This window comes from Lepidochelys olivacea (assembly GCF_965140295.1).
Source record: "Lepidochelys olivacea isolate rLepOli2 genome assembly, chromosome: 1".
NCBI classification, from domain to species: domain Eukaryota; kingdom Metazoa; phylum Chordata; order Testudines; family Cheloniidae; genus Lepidochelys; species Lepidochelys olivacea.
Genome location: NC_140411.1, coordinates 8,411,855 through 8,430,607, shown reverse-complemented (window position 1 = coordinate 8,430,607; position 18,753 = coordinate 8,411,855). Strand labels below are relative to the sequence as shown.

The 18,753-nt window shown below is 48.6% G+C and overlaps 1 protein-coding gene across 1 annotated transcript; it reads left to right on the top strand.

Moving 5' to 3' along the window:
• Positions 1-17,458: 17,458 nt before the first annotated feature.
• LOC311513424 (olfactory receptor 51E2-like) lies at positions 17,459-18,397 on the top strand (the record flags this gene model as incomplete). The annotated part of the gene is made up of 1 exon (XM_084615248.1): positions 17,459-18,397. One exon carries the CDS (start codon positions 17,459-17,461, stop codon positions 18,395-18,397), a length of 939 nt encoding a protein of 312 aa, XP_084471374.1.
• Between the last annotated feature and the right edge of the window lie 356 nt (positions 18,398-18,753).

Below are 18,753 nucleotides of genomic sequence, written 5' to 3'. Positions count from 1 at the left end.
GCCAAAGAATCCACCCGATGATTCCTGCAAGCAGCCCAGTAACTTGTGGTGAATCTAGTACATCTCTCTGAGAACATCCAATCTCTACTGAAAGACCCTGAGCCCCGGGGAAGTTACTAAGCCTGTGACGGTTCTCTTGAACTGGTTAATTCCATCTTAGTTCCAGTAGCACAGTTGCATCTTATTCACAGTTTGCACTCTGAAGGCTTCAACTTCCAGCCACTAGCACTTGTTTTGCCTTTGCCTGCCAGGTTCAAGAGCCCTGCAGTAGCTGATATCTTATCACTTTGTCCTTACACCCCTGGATCCAGGCTTTCGTTAATCTGAGCTCCTCGATATTTACCACCCAAGCAATGTTTCTATCAGCTCCAGACCTTGTCATCCATTCCCAAAGGAGTTGCACCCCGTGAGCCAGAGTGGAGTGTGGCATCTCATACGTGTACAGTATCTGTTCATCCCATCTGATATGTTTTATTGACAGGACAGACGTTGTTGTGAAACTTGCAGAGGATGGTCCTGCAGGGCAACCTGTCAGCTCCTAACGGCACAGGCTCTGATCCATCAGTGTTCTTCCTGACAGGCATCCCAGGACTGGAAGCTCTGCACCCCTGGATCTCCATCCCCTTCTGCTCAATGTTCACTGTGGCCCTTCTAGTGACACACCCAGCCACGGCCAAGGACGTCCATGCTGCAGGAACAAATGCTGTATCTGCCCCTGAAGTTCAGTCAGCTCTGAGATGGAGCAACACACCAGGAGCCATTTTGGCCCCAGAAGAAGTGCTGAGTGCTGGGCTTTTCTGTCTCAAATGTGCCACCATGGAAGGTGCTGGGTACCAACTTTTCTAGGTGAGATCTGGCCTTAGTTGTGGTGTCTGAACATTTGAGAGTCTGTCCCCAGTTGTTTAACCCTACCCCACAGCAGCACAATGCACTAGGTCGAGAGAGGGGCGTGAGGAAGGCTGGATCTGCCTGAAAGTGGACTTCAAAATTCCCCAAATCCTCACCGGAGTGATCTCAGATGTTAGCATTTAGGCTTGTTTGTCAGCCTGAGATAGAATTTTGGTGTTGACTTTTTGATACTCTTATATCTTATACTAATATGTGTGAAGAACAATGAAGAAAGACACTGTGTGTTGCATTCCCCACCAGATGGGCCTTTTAGTACAATGGGAAAAGATAACGGATTCAGCTAAATTGTTACTGGGCATGGTGGGAATGTCATATCAGAGCACACACTTAAAGACGGCCTCAACTCCTTATCTCAAGGCAAGGTCAAGCAACCAGTTAGGATGGGCAAGAGAGGTTGTGGGGCGGAGGTGAGGGAGGCATAAGAAACACTAAAAACCGAAGAAAGGCCTGGCCTTGGCCAGAACACAACCTCACTCCTTCCCCCTCCCATGCGGTACAAAAGGGGTGGGATGAAGATGAGGAACAGGGACAGAGGCAAGGCTCTGTGGCATCAAAGCTGGGAAGGGGGACGTGGAGTAAACACTTTGCGGTGTGACAGCTGGGAACAGAGCACTGGGGAACAGACTCTGCTGGCGTGTAAAGCTATGGACGTGTTTGCTTGGATAAACATGCCTGCGCTTCGGACTTCTGGTCTTCTGCTTTCCGTCTGCGTGGCAAGAACCAGGGCAGAGGGTGAACGGACAGCTAACCTCAGGCACAAAGTATTCAGAGTCCACTTTCTGATACTGACAATAAATAAATGAAACAGAGTACTCTCTGTGTGTGTGTGTGAGTACTCTGTGTGTGTGTGTGTAGATCAATAAAATACTCAGGAAAAAGTCTTGGTTTGCTTTGCTATCAACTTTGTTCCTGTTGCCTAATATATACTGTACAGCATATAGATATATATCACATTAATAATATGTATTATGGGCACCACATAGATACTAGTATGCATTTAGGAACTGTGGGAGGGCACCGTCAGGGTAAGGTGAATGCCGTATCGCTGCACGGGACGGCTCTTTGGAGATTGGTATCGTATCGACCTTTTCCCTGCACCATATTAATAAACCCGACTGACATTGGCTATTTGTGCTCTTGAGTATATTTCATAACAAAATAATGAACCAAAGTGTGGTGAAACGATATAATTGATCAACAGTTCCAGATAGTTTGAATCACCACCCAGAGATATCACTGCAGAGATCCTATGGCCCATTTTCCCTGGAAAACTTCTGTTTTCTGTCACCCTGTGGGGTAGCATAAAGAGAAACGGTTGCTCGGCCCTCCATGACAAAGCTCCGCCGTGGCTCCCCACCCCCAGCTGACGCCCTTTCCCCATAGTGCAAGGGGGGCATGGGTGGAGTTTGGAGGACGATGGGGGTGCTTCGCCTCAAACTGCAAAGGTTCAGCCATCCCACTGAACAGATGGAGTCACAGCCCCCACCCTGGACAGGCTCCCTCCCAGTCTCAAGGCACCTGGCACCTCCATGTACAACTGGGAAGCAGACAGTGATGAGGAGTCCTGTGCCAGGAGCTGGCCCCAGCCCCCTGCTGGTGGGGTGGTGTCCGGCGATGACCGGGGGAGTACAGCATCTCCGGTGGGTGGCAGAGGGCAAAGTGGAGCTGCCGGGGGTGGGGGAGGAGAAGGGGCTGGCCCCGAGAGGAGGTGGTTCCCAGGTGGCTGGAGGGTTCATGACTTTTCCTGCTCCGAGCCCCCGCATCCCCTGATCCATGGCTGTTGGGCCTCCAGAGTCTCAGCCCTGCTGCCCCCCAGGGACTGGGGTTGGGGCGTGCCACTCTGTTTCCACCTGGCCAATGTTGTGATTTGGACCAACATAGGTAACAGCCTGGCCTGGCACCAGTGTGTCCCTCTGCCCACCACTGGTGGCTCCTGAGGCCTTCCTTTTTTCCGGTGCGGGGGTTGCCTGTGAGGTGCACCAGCTTACTGGGTGGGTGCAAATTAATTCCAGTTCTGTACAATAAAAACACTAAGCCTGGAAACTATCCTTGCAACAAACCCTGTTGCCAACTCTGTCCACATATCTGTTCAAGGGACACCATCATAAGACCTAACCAAATCAGCCACAGCCATCAGGGGCTCATTCACCTACATATCTACCAATGTGATTTGTGCCATCATGTGCCAGCAATGCCCCTGTGCCATGTACATTGGCCAAACCGGACAGTCTCTGTGCAAAAGAATAAATGGACACAAATCAGATGTCAAGAATTATAACATTCAAAAACCAGTAGGAGAATACTTCAATCTCCCTGATCACTCAAGGCTCTCCATCTCTCTCTCACCAACAGGCAGTTTTGTCAAAGCTAATCGCACCTAATTCCTTGGCCTCCTGGTGGTCAATCAAGAGCCCCTAGGGGATCTACCAGCTTTCCACCGCCTGCTTCTGGATGGGAGGTAGGGCGGGTGAGCAGGGAATTAACTCTTTCCCTGCTGGACGGAGCAGACGTTTCTGCAGTCCAGTCACAAATTGGCCAGGACATATCGACACCGGACCAGATGGTCAGCTCTCCCCGTTTATAGTAGCCGAAGAGCTGACCGAGGAGTCAGGACAAAGAAGGGTTAATATAAAGTGACTGGCCGGCAGTTGCCTTGAGCACCCATTTCTGTTTAGAAGTCATTTGAGAGGCCTCAGTGCTAATGCTGTGACCCCAGTGGGCTTTCCAGAAGGCATAATATAAGCCGCCCTCCCTGACAAGTCTTAGGTGATGCAGGCGGGCAGGCGAGAGCTGTGCGTGGCTTTTCTTGGATGGTGAAGAAATCCTCCTTGCTTGTTTCATTCTGGTGAGTCAGAGGCTTCGTCTGAGCCTGGTTCCATAATTAGAAGGTCAGGGTCACTGCTTGCAAGAGAATTCGGGCTGCTGCTTGTAGCAATCATCCGGCTGCAGGGATCAAACCACACTTTGCCAAAGTCTGGGTTTGTGCTGCTTGCATGTGCTTTGCCCTTGATGCCGTTGATTCCTGAGGCTTTTGGTTGGAAGACTCAAGTTAGAAATACAAAAGTGATTGCTTTGAAAGACAGGGACCCATTCTGAGTCTCTGTTATGGCTATGCCTAAGCAAGACTTGATTTTTAAACCGTGCTCAGCGCCCACGATCAGAAAATTAAGCCCTTTTAACCTGTCCCAATTTGGGTCCCTAAAATTACTTGTCACAGTTGAAAATCTTGCCCTGCATATACATGGTCCAAATAGGGTCGCCAGATGTCCTGATTTTATAGGGGCAGTCACGATATTCGGGGCTTTTTTTTATATAGGCGTCTATAACCCCTCTGTCTGTCCCCCCCCCCAAATTTTCACACTTTCTAGATGGTCGCTCTAGGTACAAAGAACCGGAGTGAACTACAGCTAGGAAAAGATCCCCTGCTCATTTTGCCTGTTTCTCTGCCAGTCACCCTGTGTTACAGTGTTTTAAAAGGATGGGGCTACTTGTCCAACAGGAGTCTCACAATGTGATGACACCCTACTTGTATTTTAATGTAAGCAGAGTCAGGATGAGCTCCACCCTGACATCTGGTCGTGAGGTGTAGCAAGTTGTGGAAAAGAACTTCAGGGGCTGATCTCATTTGCATAGGCACACCCACCACGCCTAGAATGAGGCCATAGCTGCCCAAATGGTCACTTTGGCTGCTGTGGGATGCCCAGTGTCTCTGTTATTGGGGCAGGAAGAATAAATTGTTATTACCCTGATTATGGGAATCAAAGACAGTGGAACTGTACTTGGCCTTTTGTTGTGATGGAGGGACTCGCCATCAACTAAGTAGCACTCGCTAGCAAGGGACATGGGTTCCAAAACTCTGTGAAGGAAGAGAGGTTGGGGACAGGTATTAATACTTGGTGGCATGGCCCCCTGGTGAGGGTCTTACATGCTAATTGCACTTTCTTCTCTGTCCACTGTGGAATATCAGAGCTAATTTTGATTCCATTAGGAGTCCAGTTACAGGCTGCTGAGCTGAATTCCCTTTGGGCTAATGGTGCACCAGCACTGAGGCTCCCCTACTACAAGCTGAAATCACAAAAGAGCTGAACTGACTAAGAGCTGAAATCACTGAGTGTTGTGTTAAGTAGTGGGGGAGCCTGAAGATATATTGTGGAGCAGTTTGTGGGATGGTGAGCAGAGCAGAGAGGCTGGTAGAGCAGCGCAGTTTGTCGAATACCTGGAGCAGCTCATGGGGGTGGCTGGCAGAGCGGAGCCCCATGGAGAGGTGGGGCAATCAGCTTTGGACCAGGTAAGGTGCCCTTTAACCCTCCCCCCATCTCCATCCAGGTTGGGAGGTGTCATAAACATAAAGGGAAGGGTAAACCCCTTTAAAATCCCTCCTGGCCAGAGGAAAAATCCTCTCACCTGTAAAGGGTAAAGAAGCTCAAGGTAACCTCGCTGGCACCTGACCAAAATGACCAGTGAGGAGACAAGATACTTTCAAAAGCTGGGAGGAGGGAGAAAAACAAAGGGTCTGTGTCTGTCTGGGTGATGCTTTTGCCGGGGACAGAACAGGAATGGAGTCTTAGAACTTAGTAAGTAACCTAGCTAGATATGCGTTAGATTATGATTTCTTGAAATGGCTGAGAAAATAAGTTGTGCTGAATAGAATGACTATTTCTGTCTGTCTGTCTTTTTGTAACTTAAGGTTTTGTCTTGAGGGATTCTCTATGTTTTGAATCTAATTACCCTGTAAGGTATTTACCATCCTGATTTTACAGAGGTGACTCTTTTTACTGTTTCTTCTATTAAAATGTTTCTTTTCAAGAACTGAATGCTTTTTTCATTGTTCTAAGATCCAAAGGCTTGGGTCTGTGGTCACCTATGCAAATTGGTGAGGATTTTTACCAAACCTTCCCCAGGAAGTGGGGTGCAAGGGTTGGGAGGATTTTGGGGGGAAAGACGTTTCCAAACAATGCTTTCCCAATAAACCCAGATAAACGTTTGGTGGTGGCAGTGGAAGTCCAAGGGAAGGGTAAAATAATTTGTACCTTGGGGAAGTTTTAACCTAAGCTGGTAAAAGTAAGCTTGGGGGGTTTTCATGCAGGTCCCCACATCTGTACCCTAGAGTTCAGAGTGGGGAAGGAACCTTGACATGGTGGCAGAGCGGTGGGATCAACTTGAAATCATTTTGAGATCAATTTGAGATTTTTTGAACCAGAAACACAGATTTTAAAAGGAAATATTTTTTTTTTGCTTTGGGGCTGCTAGAAAGCAGATTTCCAATTGGGAATAGTTGGAGGCTTTTTGCTTTGCTTTGGGGCCAGAGCAGAGACAAAAGGGGATTATCTTTTGTGAATTGCAGGTTTTCTCTGCCTGAAGGCAGAATAGTTAACCTCCTGCAGGGAAATTCACAAGTCTTCACAGACCTGAAGTTTTTTTTCCCCTAAAAGTAACTACGGGGGTTTTCTGCCTATTTGTCTGCAGACAAAGGTATTAGGGTTTTGGGTTTTTTTTTATTTTTCTGTAGGCTTCCAATCACTATCAGAGAATATAGGTATCATATTCAGCACAACAAAATTTTACAAGCCAAGTTTTATTTTTGTTTGTTTGTTTCTTTCTTTCTAACTCTCGGGTGTAAAGTTAGTTAAAAACAGAGAGGTTAGGATGACAGACTCAATGGTTCAACAAAAGCTGGAATTAGCCAGATTTGAGGCTGAGGAAAAACAAAAGAAATATGAAAGAAAGATAGAACTCATGCGGATGGAGATGGATGTACATGCGGTCAGGGAAAAAGAAATGGAGGCAAGGGCCAAAGAACTAGAGGAGAAGGAAAAAGAGAGGAAGCATGCACTGGAGATGGAGAAGGCAAGGGCTCAGCAGAATATACCAACACACCCTAGCAATCCTTCTCCAGGTACAACTTTCCATCCCAGAAAGTTCCCCACCTACAAGGCAGGCGAGAATACTGAGGCCTTCTTAGAAAACTTCGAAAGGGCCTGCCTTGGGTACAGCATCCCTACAGACCAATACATGGTAGAGCTGAGGCTGCAGCTCAGTGGACCCTTAGCTGAGGTGGCAGCTGAAATGCCTAAGGCACAAATGAACCAGTATGAACTGTTTAAAACCAAGGCGAGAGTCAGAATGGGGCTAACACCCAAGCATTCCCATCGGTGATTCAGAGCCCGAAGGTGGAAACCAGACGTGTCATTTACCCGACATGCCTACCACATTGTGAAACATTGGGATACCTGGATATCAGGAGCAAGTGTTGAATCTCCAGTAGATTTGCCCTTCCTAATGCAAATGGAACAATTCTTAGAGAGTGTTCCTGAGGAAATAGAAAGGTACATCCTAGATGGGAAGCCCAAAACTGTAATCGAGGCAGGGGAGATTGGAGCCAAATGGGTGGAAGTGGCAGAAAGGAAAAAAAACTGGTTGCAGTTGGAGCGGATACCAGAAGGGACAACCTCAGACCACCCCCTACTAACAGGGGCCACCCAAGGCCCCAACTACCACCCAAGGAACCCACCAAACAGCTTATCGTTCCGCCACCCCATTCTCCAGCAACCCACCTCGCCCCAGTGACCTGTCAGCTGGACGATGTTTTAAATGTAACGAGCTGGGGCATGTAAAGGCCAACTGCCCCAAGAACCTCAACAGATTACAGTTCATTGCACCGGAATCACACCAGAGGTCCTCAGGCCCAGATACCTCCCAGATACCCTTGACGTGGAGGGAAACTGTGAGTGTGGGCGGGAAGAAGGTCACCGCATGGAGGGACAGCAGAGCACAAGTGTCAGCTACCCATGCTTCCTTAGTGGACCCCAATTTAGTCAACCCAGAGATCCAAGTGACGATTCAACCCTTCAAGTCCAACTCTTTCAATTTGCCTACAGCCAAGTTGCCTGTCCAGTACAAGGGCTGGTCAGGAACGTGGACTTTTGCAGTCTATGATGATTATCCCATCCCCATGCTGTTGGGGGAAGACTTGGCCAATCATATGAAGCGGGCCAAGAGGGTGGGAATGGTCACCTGCAGCCAGGCTAAACCAACCTTGAGGCCTAGCTCTGTTCCAGAAACTTCTATCAGGACCCGGTCAGAGGTGATGGACCTGGACCCCAGGCCAATGTCTGCAACAGCAGTAGTGGATCCAGTCCCAGAGACCCAGACGGAACCAGTCCTAGAACCAGAACCAGCACCAGACCCATTGCCAGCACTGAATCCAGTTCTTGCAACGCCAACACTGAACCTGAACCAACAGCAGCCCATAACCCTACACAAGAGGCTCAGCCGGAGCCTGAACCCCAACATAGTTTCCCAGCGGAGAGCGGTTCACAGTCAATGGAAACAGTCCCATTCCCTACATCGCTTCCAGAGGGACCGAGCATAGGTCCACAATCCAATGAGGAACTGATGTCTCCAGCATCAGGGAACAGTTCCAGACCGAACAGAAAGCCGATGAAAGCCTCCAGAGAGTTTGGACGGTGGCATGGAGCAACCCACTGTCTCTCAGCTCTTCTAATCGATCCAGGTTTGTTGTAGAAAGAGGACTTTTATACAAGGAAACTGTTTCTGGTGGACACCAGGAAGACTGGCATCCTCAGAGACAGTTGGTAGTTCCAACTCAATACCGGACCAAGCTCTTGAGCTTAGCCCACGATCATCCTAGTGGCCATGCTGGGGTGAACAGGACCAAAGACCGTTTTGGGGGGTCATTCCACTGGGAGGGAATGGGCAAGGATGTTTCTACCTATGTCCGGTGTTGTGAGGTGTGCCAAAGAGTGGGAAAACTCCAAGACCAGGTCAAAGCCCCTCTCCAGCCACTCCCCATCATTGAAGTTCCACTTCAGCGAGTAGCTGTGGATATTCTGGGTCCTTTTCCAAAAAAGACACCCAGAGGAAAGCAGTACATACTGACTTCCATGGATTTTGCCACCCGAAGGCTGGAAGCAGTAGCTCTAAGCAACACCAGGGCTAAAAGTGTGTGCCAGGCACTAGCAGACATTTTTGCCAGGGTAGGTTGGCCCTCCGACATCCTCACAGATGCAGGGACTAATTTCCTGGTAGGAACTATGGAAAACCTCTGGAAAGCTCATGGGGTAAATCACTTGGTTGCCACTCCTTACCACCATCAAACAAATGGCATGGTGGAGAAGTTTAATGGAACTTTGGGGGCCATGATACATAAATTCATAAATAGCACTCCAGTGATTGAGACCTAGTGTTGCAGCAGTTGCTCTTTGCCTACAGAACTGTACCACATCCCAGTTTAGGATTTTCCCCATTTGAACTTGTATACGGCCGTGAGGTTAAGGGGCCATTGCAGTTGGTGAAGCAGCAATAGGAGGGATTTACACCTTCTCCAGGAACTAACATTCTAGACTTTTTAACCAACCTGCAAAACACCCTCCAAACCTCTCTCTAGCCCTTGCTAAAGAAAACCTACAGGATGCTCAAAAAGAGCAAAAAGTCTGGTATGATAAACATGCCAGAGAGCGTTCCTTCAAAGTAGGTTTCAGAGTAAGAGCCTTGTTAGTCTGTATTCGCAAAAAGAAAAGGAGTACTTGTGGCATCTTAGTGACTAACCAATTTATTTGAGCATAAGCTTTCGTGAGCTACAGCTTAAGTTTCTAAGTACTCCTTTCCTTCAAAGTAGGAGGCCAGGTCATGGTCTTAAAGGTGCTCCAGCCCCATAAAATGGAAGCATCGTGGGAAGGGCCATTCACGGTCCAAGAGCGCCTGGGAGCTGTTAATTATCTCATAGCATTCCCCACCTCAAACCGAAAGCCTAAGGTGTACCATATTAATTCTCTAAAGCCCTTTTATTCCAGAGAATTAAAGTTTTGTCAGTTTACAGTCCAGAGAGGAGATGACGCTGAGTGGCCTGAAGGTGTCTACTATGAAGGGAAAAGTGCGGGTGACGTGGAAGAGGTAAACCTCTCCATGACCCTTGGGCGTATGCAGCGACAGCAGATCAAGGAGGTGTGCACTAGCTACACGCCGACGTTCTCAGCCACCCCAGGACTGACTGAATGGGCATACCACTCCATTGACACAGGTAATGCTCACCCAATTAGGGTCCAACCTTACCGGGTGTCTCCTCAAGCTAAAACTGCTCTAGAACGGGAGATCCAGGATATGTTACAGATGGGTGTAATCTGCCCCTCTGGCAGTGCATGGGCATCTCCAGTGGTTCTAGTTCCCAAACCAGATGGGGAAATACGTTTTTGCGTGGACTACCGTAAGCTAAATGCTGTAACTCGCCCAGACAACTATCCAATGCCATGCACAGATGAACTATTAGAGAAACTGGGATGGGTCCAGTTCATCTCTACCTTGGACTTAACCAAGGGTTACTGGCAGGTACCGCTAGATGAATCCGCCAAGGAAAGGTCAGCCTTCACCACACATGTTGGGCTGTATGAATTTAATGTACTCCCTTTCGGGCTGCGGAATGCACCCGCCACCTTCCAAAGACTTGTCGATGGTTTCATAGCGGGGTTAAGAGAATATGCAGTCGCCTACCTTGATGATGTGGCCATATTTTCGGATTCCTGGGCAGAACACCTGGAACATCTACAAAAAGTCTTGGAGCGCATAAGGGAGGCAGGACTAACTGTTAAGGCTAAGAAGTGTCAAATAAGCCTATAACAGAGTGATTTACCTTGGACACCAGGTGGGTCAAGGAACTATCAACCTCCTACAGGCCAAAGTGGATGCTATCCAAAAGTGGCCTGTCCCAAGGTCAAAGAAACAGGTTCAATCCTTCTTAGGCTTGGCCAGTTATTACAGGTGATTTGTTCCACAATACAGCCAAATTGCCGCCCCACTGACAGACCTAACCAAAAAGAAACAGCCAAATGCCGTTCAGTGGACCGAAGAGTGTCAGAAGGCCTTTAACCAGCTTAAAGTGACATTCATGTCTGACCCTTACTAAGGGCCCCAGACTTTGACAAAGCGTTCCTAGTAACCACAGATGCGTCCGAGCGTGGTGTGGGAGCAGTTTTAAAGCAGGAAGGACCAGATCAAGAATTCCACCCTGTAGTGTTTCTCAGCAAGAAGCTATCTGAGAGGGAAAGCAACTGGTCAGTCAGTGAAAAAGAATGTTATGCCATTGTCTATGCTCTGGAAAAGCTATGCCCCTATGTTTGGGGACGGTGTTTCCACCTGCAAACCGACCATGCTGTGCTACAGTGGCTTCATACCGCCATGGGAAATAACAAAAAACTTTTTCGAGCAGTTTAGCTCTCCAAGATTTTGATTTCAACATCCAACACATCTCAGGAGCTTCTAATAAAGTGGCTGATGCACTCTCCTGTGAAAGTTTCCCAGAATCAACTGGATAAAGTCGTCCTTGAGACGTGGAAAATATTGTTAGTCTTTATATACTTGGTAGTATATTTAGAGGTGCATGTGTTTTATTAACTCTGTTTTTTCCTAGAGCTCCAGGAAGAAATCCCAGCCAGCGTTTCACCCTAGCTGTGATTTGTGGGGCATGTCATAAATATAAAGGGAAGGGTAAACCCCTTTAAAATCCCTCCTGGCCAGAGGAAAAATCCTCTCACCTGTAAAGGGTTAAGAAGCTAAAGGTAACCCCGCTGGCACCTGACCAAAATGACCACTGAGGAGACAAGATACTTTCAAAAGCTGGGAGGAGGGAGAAAAGCAAAGGGTCTGTGTCTGTCTGTGTGTTGCTTTAGCTGGGGACAGAACAGGAATGGAGTCTTAGAATTTAGTAAGTAATCTAGCTAGGTATGTGTTAGATTATGATTTTTTTAAATGGCTGAGAAAATAGCTGTGCTGAATAGAATGACTATTCCTGTCTGTGTGTCTTTTTTGTAACTCAAGGTTTTGCCTAGAGGGATTCTCTATGTTTTGAATCTAATTACCCTGTAAAGTATTCACCATCCTGTTTTTACAGAGGTGATTCTTTTTATTGTTTCTTCTATTAAAATGTTTCTTTTAAAGAACTGAATGCTTTTTTCATTGTTCTAAGATCCAAGGGTTTGGGTCTGTGGTCACCTATGCAAATTGGTGAGGATTTTTACCAAACCTTCCCCAGAAAGTGGGGTGCAAGGGTTGGGAGGATTTTGGGGGGAAAGATGTTTCCAAACAACACTTTCCCAATAAACCCAGATAAACGTTTGGTGATGGCAGTGGAAGTCTAAGGGAAGGGTAAAATAGTTTGTACCTTGGGGAAGTTTTAACCTAAGCTGGTAAAAGTAAGCTTGGGAGTTTTCATGCAGGTCCCCACATCTGTACCCTAGAGTTCAGAGTGGGGAAGGAACCTTGACAGGAGGTAAAACTCTGCAGATAAACTTTCGAACTCTGGGGCTGCCCTGACCAGGGACAGAGACTTTTGGTCGTTGGACTTTTGGGACTTTGGGTGATTTTGGGTTGCTAGACTCAAGAGCCAAAGGGAAAGGATTCGCCCCAATTTGCTTGGGGTGAGTTTTTTGCTCATGGATTGTGTTATGAATCCTGTTGGTTGTGTTTCCCCAACGTAATGCCACATTGTTTCTCTCTGCTATTAAAAGGCTTTTTGCTACACTCAGACTCTGTGCTTGCGAGAGGGGAAGTATTGCCTCTTGGAGGCACCCAGCGGGGGTGGTATATATTTGTCCCAGGTCACTGGGTGGGGGTCGAGCCGGTTTTTCATTGTGTTACTGGAATGGAACCCCTAGATACTGAACCTGGCCCTTGTTGCTGCCAACTCTGATGGGCAGAAGGGTTACATTAAAATGATTAGAAGGCGAAACTGACTGATTCTGTTAGTTGCTATTAATAATTCAGGAGGCTTGTCCCTTTTACCTAATCATTAATGCAAGTGGTTTATTGAAATGTTCAGCAGTAGATTTTTGGCCAACTGTATATTACGCTCCCACTTAAAACGGGTTAGTAAATGATTAATAGCTAGTGTAATGTTACACACTCAAGTAGTATGTGTTATAGGTTATTATAAGCACATCGGTAGAAGGTATCATAAAAGGCTTTAAGCCGTAGTTACAAACAACAAATTAACCCATCAGACTCTATAACAATTGGCCAATCATTTATCAAAACATCCGTTAATCACTCGTGAACCCTCTGTAATGTATTTGCAAAAGGAGCGTTAATACAAAGTGGGAACCTGTTGCTAGAGATTGTGGCAAGTGAAAGGCTGATCCAGGGATGTGGCATGCTCGGAACGTCAGAGTGTTTAAAAAATATATAAGAGAGAAGATGGAATGAGGGTGTGTCTGTCTCAAGGCCTATGTCCAATGGAGCTCGGAAGTGAGCTGAGGCCTCTCTGGCATTCACAGGAAAGCCCGACCTTGAGTGAAATAATGATCATGGTTTAGCTCTGATCCAAAGCCCATGGAGGGGACAATGGAATGCCTCCAATTGACAGCAGCGAGCCTTGGATCAGCTCCATAGAGCCACCGGTGCTCAGTCCGTTTTCATTAGCGATGGGCCTGAATTGAAACTGCAGATGGGAACGCCACCAAATCTGGGGGAGACCAGGGCCCAGATGAAGCTCGGATGAAGCTCCACACCAGTCAAGTTGTTATAAACCTTTTAAATCTCTCCTCTTATTGAAGCTGTTCAATATCCCTAATAATTTTTGTTGCCCTTTTCTGTACCTTTTCCAATTCTCATAGATATCTCTTTTGAGATGGGACAACCAGAACTGCATTCAGTATTCAAGGTGTGGGCGTACCATGGATTTATATAGTAGCATTATGATATTTTCTCTTATTAGTTATCCCTTTCCTGTGTTTTCAGAGAACTATCCACAATGACTACAAGATCTTGTTCTTGAGTATTAATAGCTAATTTAGACCCCTTTCAAGGTGTGAGCATACCATGGTGTGTGGGGCTCCTGCCCCACACTGGGCTCTAAGGCGTTACTAGAGCCCTTGGGAGGCTGCACAGGAGGCAGCCAATCAGAGAGGGGCTGCGAGGAGCAGCCAATCAGGGCCGGGCTGGCCCATATAAGAAGGGGAGCAGAGCAGCTTCAGTCACTCCCTAGAACTCGAGGAGGGAGGAGACTGGCTGCCTTGCAGGCTAATGGCAGCAAACACCCTGGACAGAGCAGTGCTGCAGGCAGAGACCCAGGGGGCTAAAGGCAGCTCCTGGCGGGCTGCAGGGATCTGCAGGCTGAGGCCCTCAGGCAAGGGCCAAGAGGATGCTGGGGCCATGGGGAAGTGGCCCAGGAAAACCTGCTGAAGAGTCGGAGGGGGTGCCAGAAGCAGCAGTCTTCTACTGGGTTGATGGGCTGGGACCCGGCATAGTGGGCGGGCCTGGGTCCCCCCCACTCATCACTGGGGAAGTGGCTAAACAGGAGAGTGTGGTCACCACAGAGAGAAGTGGCTGGACAGGGACTAAAGAGATGACCCCCGGAAGGGGGGAGCACCTAGTGTGGCACAGCCGGAAGGCTGTCACTGAAGAGGACATCAGAGCCCTTGGAGGGACGTGGGTCCAGGAGCAGAAGAGGTGATGGGCAGAGCACGACCAGAGCAGGGCGCACTGGCTACCCAAGCTAATTCCCGTATTGGCCACAAGGAGGCGCTGGAGTGCTAAGCGCACCCCGTCACACTTGGATTTATATGGAGGCAATATGATATTTTCTGTCTTATTATTGTGGTGGGAAAAAATGTCCACGTGTTGTGTTTGGATCAGAACCAGCCTGAGGCCCTTTATTTCAAGCAATGCACATTGCAAGGAGAGACAGGCAGGGCTGCTCTGCCGAATACAGAAATACAGGCGCTTATATCGCTCAAAACCACAACCAGTTACACATACTTTCACATCGATATTTTGCCTTTTTAGGAATCTATCAAAACAAGCTTCCTTATTTGGGGTATAGGAAAACAAGCTTTTTCCTGTTATTCACAGGTGTTTCTCTTTTGGTTTAACATCCTTTCTAACACTACTGTTGTGGTTACACTTTAACGTGCCTGTCTGTTACAAATTGTTCTGCTTAAAACTTTTCATTTTGCCTTCCCTCCTGCCCCTTATACACAGAAACAAGCTTGACCGTTGTCTAAGGCCTAGACAGGCTTGACCAAAGTCTGAGGCCTATTGAATTTTCCTTCACATTATCAATCCCTTTCTTAATGATTCCCAGCATTCTGTTTGCTTTTTTGACTGCCGCTGCCCATGGAGTGGATGTTTTCAGAGAACTATCCACAACGACTCCAAGATCTCTTTCTTGACTGGTAACAGCTAATTTGACCCCATCATTGTATATGTATAGTTGGGATGATGTTTTCCAGTGGGCATTACTTTGCACTTATCAACATTAAATTTCATCTGCCATTTTGTTGCCCAGTGTCCCAGTTTTATGAGATTCCCCTTTGTAGCTCCTCACAGTCTGCTTTGGACTTAATTATCTTGAATAATTTTGTCTTGTATGCAAATTTTGCCACTTCACTGTTTAATCCTTTTTCCAGATCTTTTATGAATATGTTGAATAGGACTGGTCCCAGTACAGACCCCTGTGGGACACCACTATTGACCTCTCTCCATTCTGAAAACTGACCATTTATTCCTACCCTTTGTTTCCTGTCTTTTAACCTGTTGCTGATCCATGAGAGGACCTTCCTTCTAATCCCATGACTGCTTATTTTGCTTAAGAGTCTTTGGTGTGGGACCTTGCCAAAGGCTTTCTGAAAATCTAAATACACTATATCCACTGAATCTCCCTTGTCCACATGCCTGTTGACCCCCTCAAAGAATTCTAATAGATTTTTGAGGCATGATTTCCATTTACAAAAACCATGTTGACTCTTCCCCAGCAAATCATGTTCATCTATGTGTTGGATAATTCTGTCCTTTACTATAGTTTCAACCAATTTGCCTGGTACTGAAGTGAGGCTTACTGGTCTGTAATTGCCGGGATCACCCCTGGAGCCTTTTTTAAAAATTGGCGTCACATTAGCTGTCCTGCAGTCATCTGGTACAGTGGCTGATTTAAGTGATAGGTTACAGACCACAGTTAGTAGTTCTGCAATTTCATATTTGAGTTAGTTCAGAACTCTTGGGTGATACCATCTGGTCCTGATAACTTACTACTGTTTAATTTATCAATTTATTTCAAAACCTTCTCTATAGACACCTCAACCTAGAACAGTTCCTCAGATTTGTCACCCAAAAAGAATGGCTCAGGTGTGAGAATCTCCCTCACATCCTCTGCAGTGACCCATCCTGGCTCACACAACGGGGTGACATTCATCCCCATGTCTCTTAGGCTTCCCTGAGCTTAATCCCTTTCCCCCTGAACTTGGCAACAATGCAACATATAGGGTAAACTGAGGCACACATAGGGGTCATAAAAATATTGCAGAAAATTCCCGTTTCATCACACCGGTACAGGGAGTAAAAGTAATATTATCCTGCAGCCAAGCAGCATTCCTAATGGTCTTCAGATGCTCGGAGCAGGTGCTACAGATTACATACATGCCCCTTAAAATCTCAGCATGACGGCAGTGGCTGGAGATGCAGGACAAAGGCAAACGGAAAGTCCCCCGGGGCATCCAAGCCAGAGAAGCAATTGAAACATTCTGCAATGGGCACTGCATGGGCTTTTTCCCCCTGCAGCCCTCTCCATGGGGCTACCTACCCCTGACCCCTTTGGGGCGTCCATTACATTAGGTGGGGCTACAACCTCCCTGCTCCTTTTCACTCAGGGAGCAAAGGGCCCAAAAGTCAGGCCTCTCCCTGGTCCCTGTGAGCAGACCTGGGCCAGCTCCCCGGGTCAGAGCAGGTGAGCCCAATCCAGCCGATGGAAAGGGGCTGGGCTGCACCTGGGCCTATTAAGGGCTGCAAGAGGTCAGCAGAGGGTGATTGGCGCAGGCAGTGATGGGGAAGGGAGGCCGCAGTGGAGTGGCGCGAACTCCTGTGGTGGGTCCCTGAAGGGAGGGGCTAGGGGCTCAGGGTGGAAGCCCTGGGCCTGCTGCGCTGACCAGAACTGGGAAGCAAATTTCTTGTTCATGGCGTGGGCAGCGGGTGTCAAAGGCCAGGGCAGGCAAAGCCTCCCCTGACCCAGGCCCTGGTCCCGCCCGTGTTCTGCCCCGAGGCCCTGCCCTCACTCCCCCTCTACCCTGAAGCCGGCAGGGGCTCACTCAGCTCAAGCCGGTTGCCTGGAGCTCAGGCCCACAGGTGGCCAGAGGCAGCCCGGGGTGGTGCTTGGGCCAGCCTGGGGGCCAGTGGCCTGGGTGGCACTGGGGGGGTGGGGGCGGCAGTTCAGCCCGGCACTGGGGCCAGCGCTCGGGGGGCTGGCAGGCATGGCTGTGGAGGGTGTGGGGAAGAGTCCTTGGGGCTCCTCCAGCCTCACAGGTTGGGGGGTCCTCGGGGATCCTCTGGCTGAGCAGGGGGCGGGTCCTGGGGCAGATGGGGCAATGCTGGCAGGCTAGCCTCTCTGAAGAAGGGGTTCATTCACCGCCCAGGGTTAGTGGCACCTACTTGCCGAAATCCCTTCAGACGCAGTATCACTAGACGTGCTTCATTACAGTACTCTTTCTCTGTCCCTGGCAGAGCCGAGAGACGACATGGAATAGCGTCACTGGATTTCAGCCGGCACACCATGCCCTCTCCCAACAACACTGACTTCAGTCCTTCCTCCTTCATCTTGTCTGGCACACCCGGTCTGGAAGTTGCCCGTTTCTGGCTGGCGTTCCCTCTGTGCTCCATGTACCTCGTGGCCATTGTAGGCAACGGTGCAGTGGTGTTCATTGTAAAGACGGAGCGGAGCCTCCATGCCCCCATGTATTTCTTCCTCTGTATGCTGGCTGCCGTCGACCTGGCGCTATCCACCAGCACCATGCCCAGAATGCTCTCCTACCTGTGGTTTGACTGGAGGGAAATCAGCTTCGGCGCCTGCCTGCTCCAGATGTTCCTCATCCACTCCCTGTCCGCTGTCGAGTCCACCGTCTTGCTGGCCATGGCCTGGGATAGGTACATGGCCATCTGCCACCCTCTGCGGCACGCCACCATCCTCACCAATCCAATGACGGCGAAGATAGGCCTGGCCGCTATGGCTAGGGGCATGCTGTTCTTCCTCCCTTTGCCCTTGCTCATTCTTCGCCTGTCGTTCTGCGGCTCCAACGTCCTGTCGCACTCCTATTGTTTGCACCAGGACGTTATGAACCTGGCCTGCACCAGCATCACAGCCAATGTCGTCTATGGCTTGACTGCTATCCTCTTGGTGATGGGCCTCGACGCGCTGCTGATTGCCCTGTCCTACTTCATGATCATCAAGGCTGTCTTGCAGCTGTCCTTGAGGAAGGAGCGTGTCAAGGCTTTCAGCACCTGCGTGGCCCACCTCTGTGTGGTCCTGGCTTTCTACATGCCACTGATTGGACTGTCCGTGGTGCACAGGTTTGGAAAAGGTCTCACTCCACTTGTTCAGATTGTCATGGGGGACATCTACCTCCTGATGCCGCCCCTGCTGAATCCCATTGTCTATGGAGCAAGAACCAAACAGATACGCAGACGGATCCTGAGGTGGATTCTCCATCACTGACCATTTTTAAATCAAGATGGGATGTTTCTCTAACAGCTCTGTTCTGGAAATAATTCTGGGGCAGGTCTCTGGCCTGTGCTACGCAGGAGGTCAGACTAGATGATCACAATGGTCCCTTCCGGCCTTGGAATCCATAACTTAAGATAATTAATGAAGGAGCCACTGAGAGACTTGCCTCCACTTTGTCTTCTGGATCCACCTGTCTTCTCTTAGAATCATAGAACATCGGGGTTGGAAGGGACCTCAGGAGGTCATCTAGTCCAACCCCCTGCTCGAAGCAGGGCCAATCCCCAATTTTTGACCCAGATCCCTAAATGGCTCCCTCAAGGATTGAACTCACAACCCTGGGTTTAGCA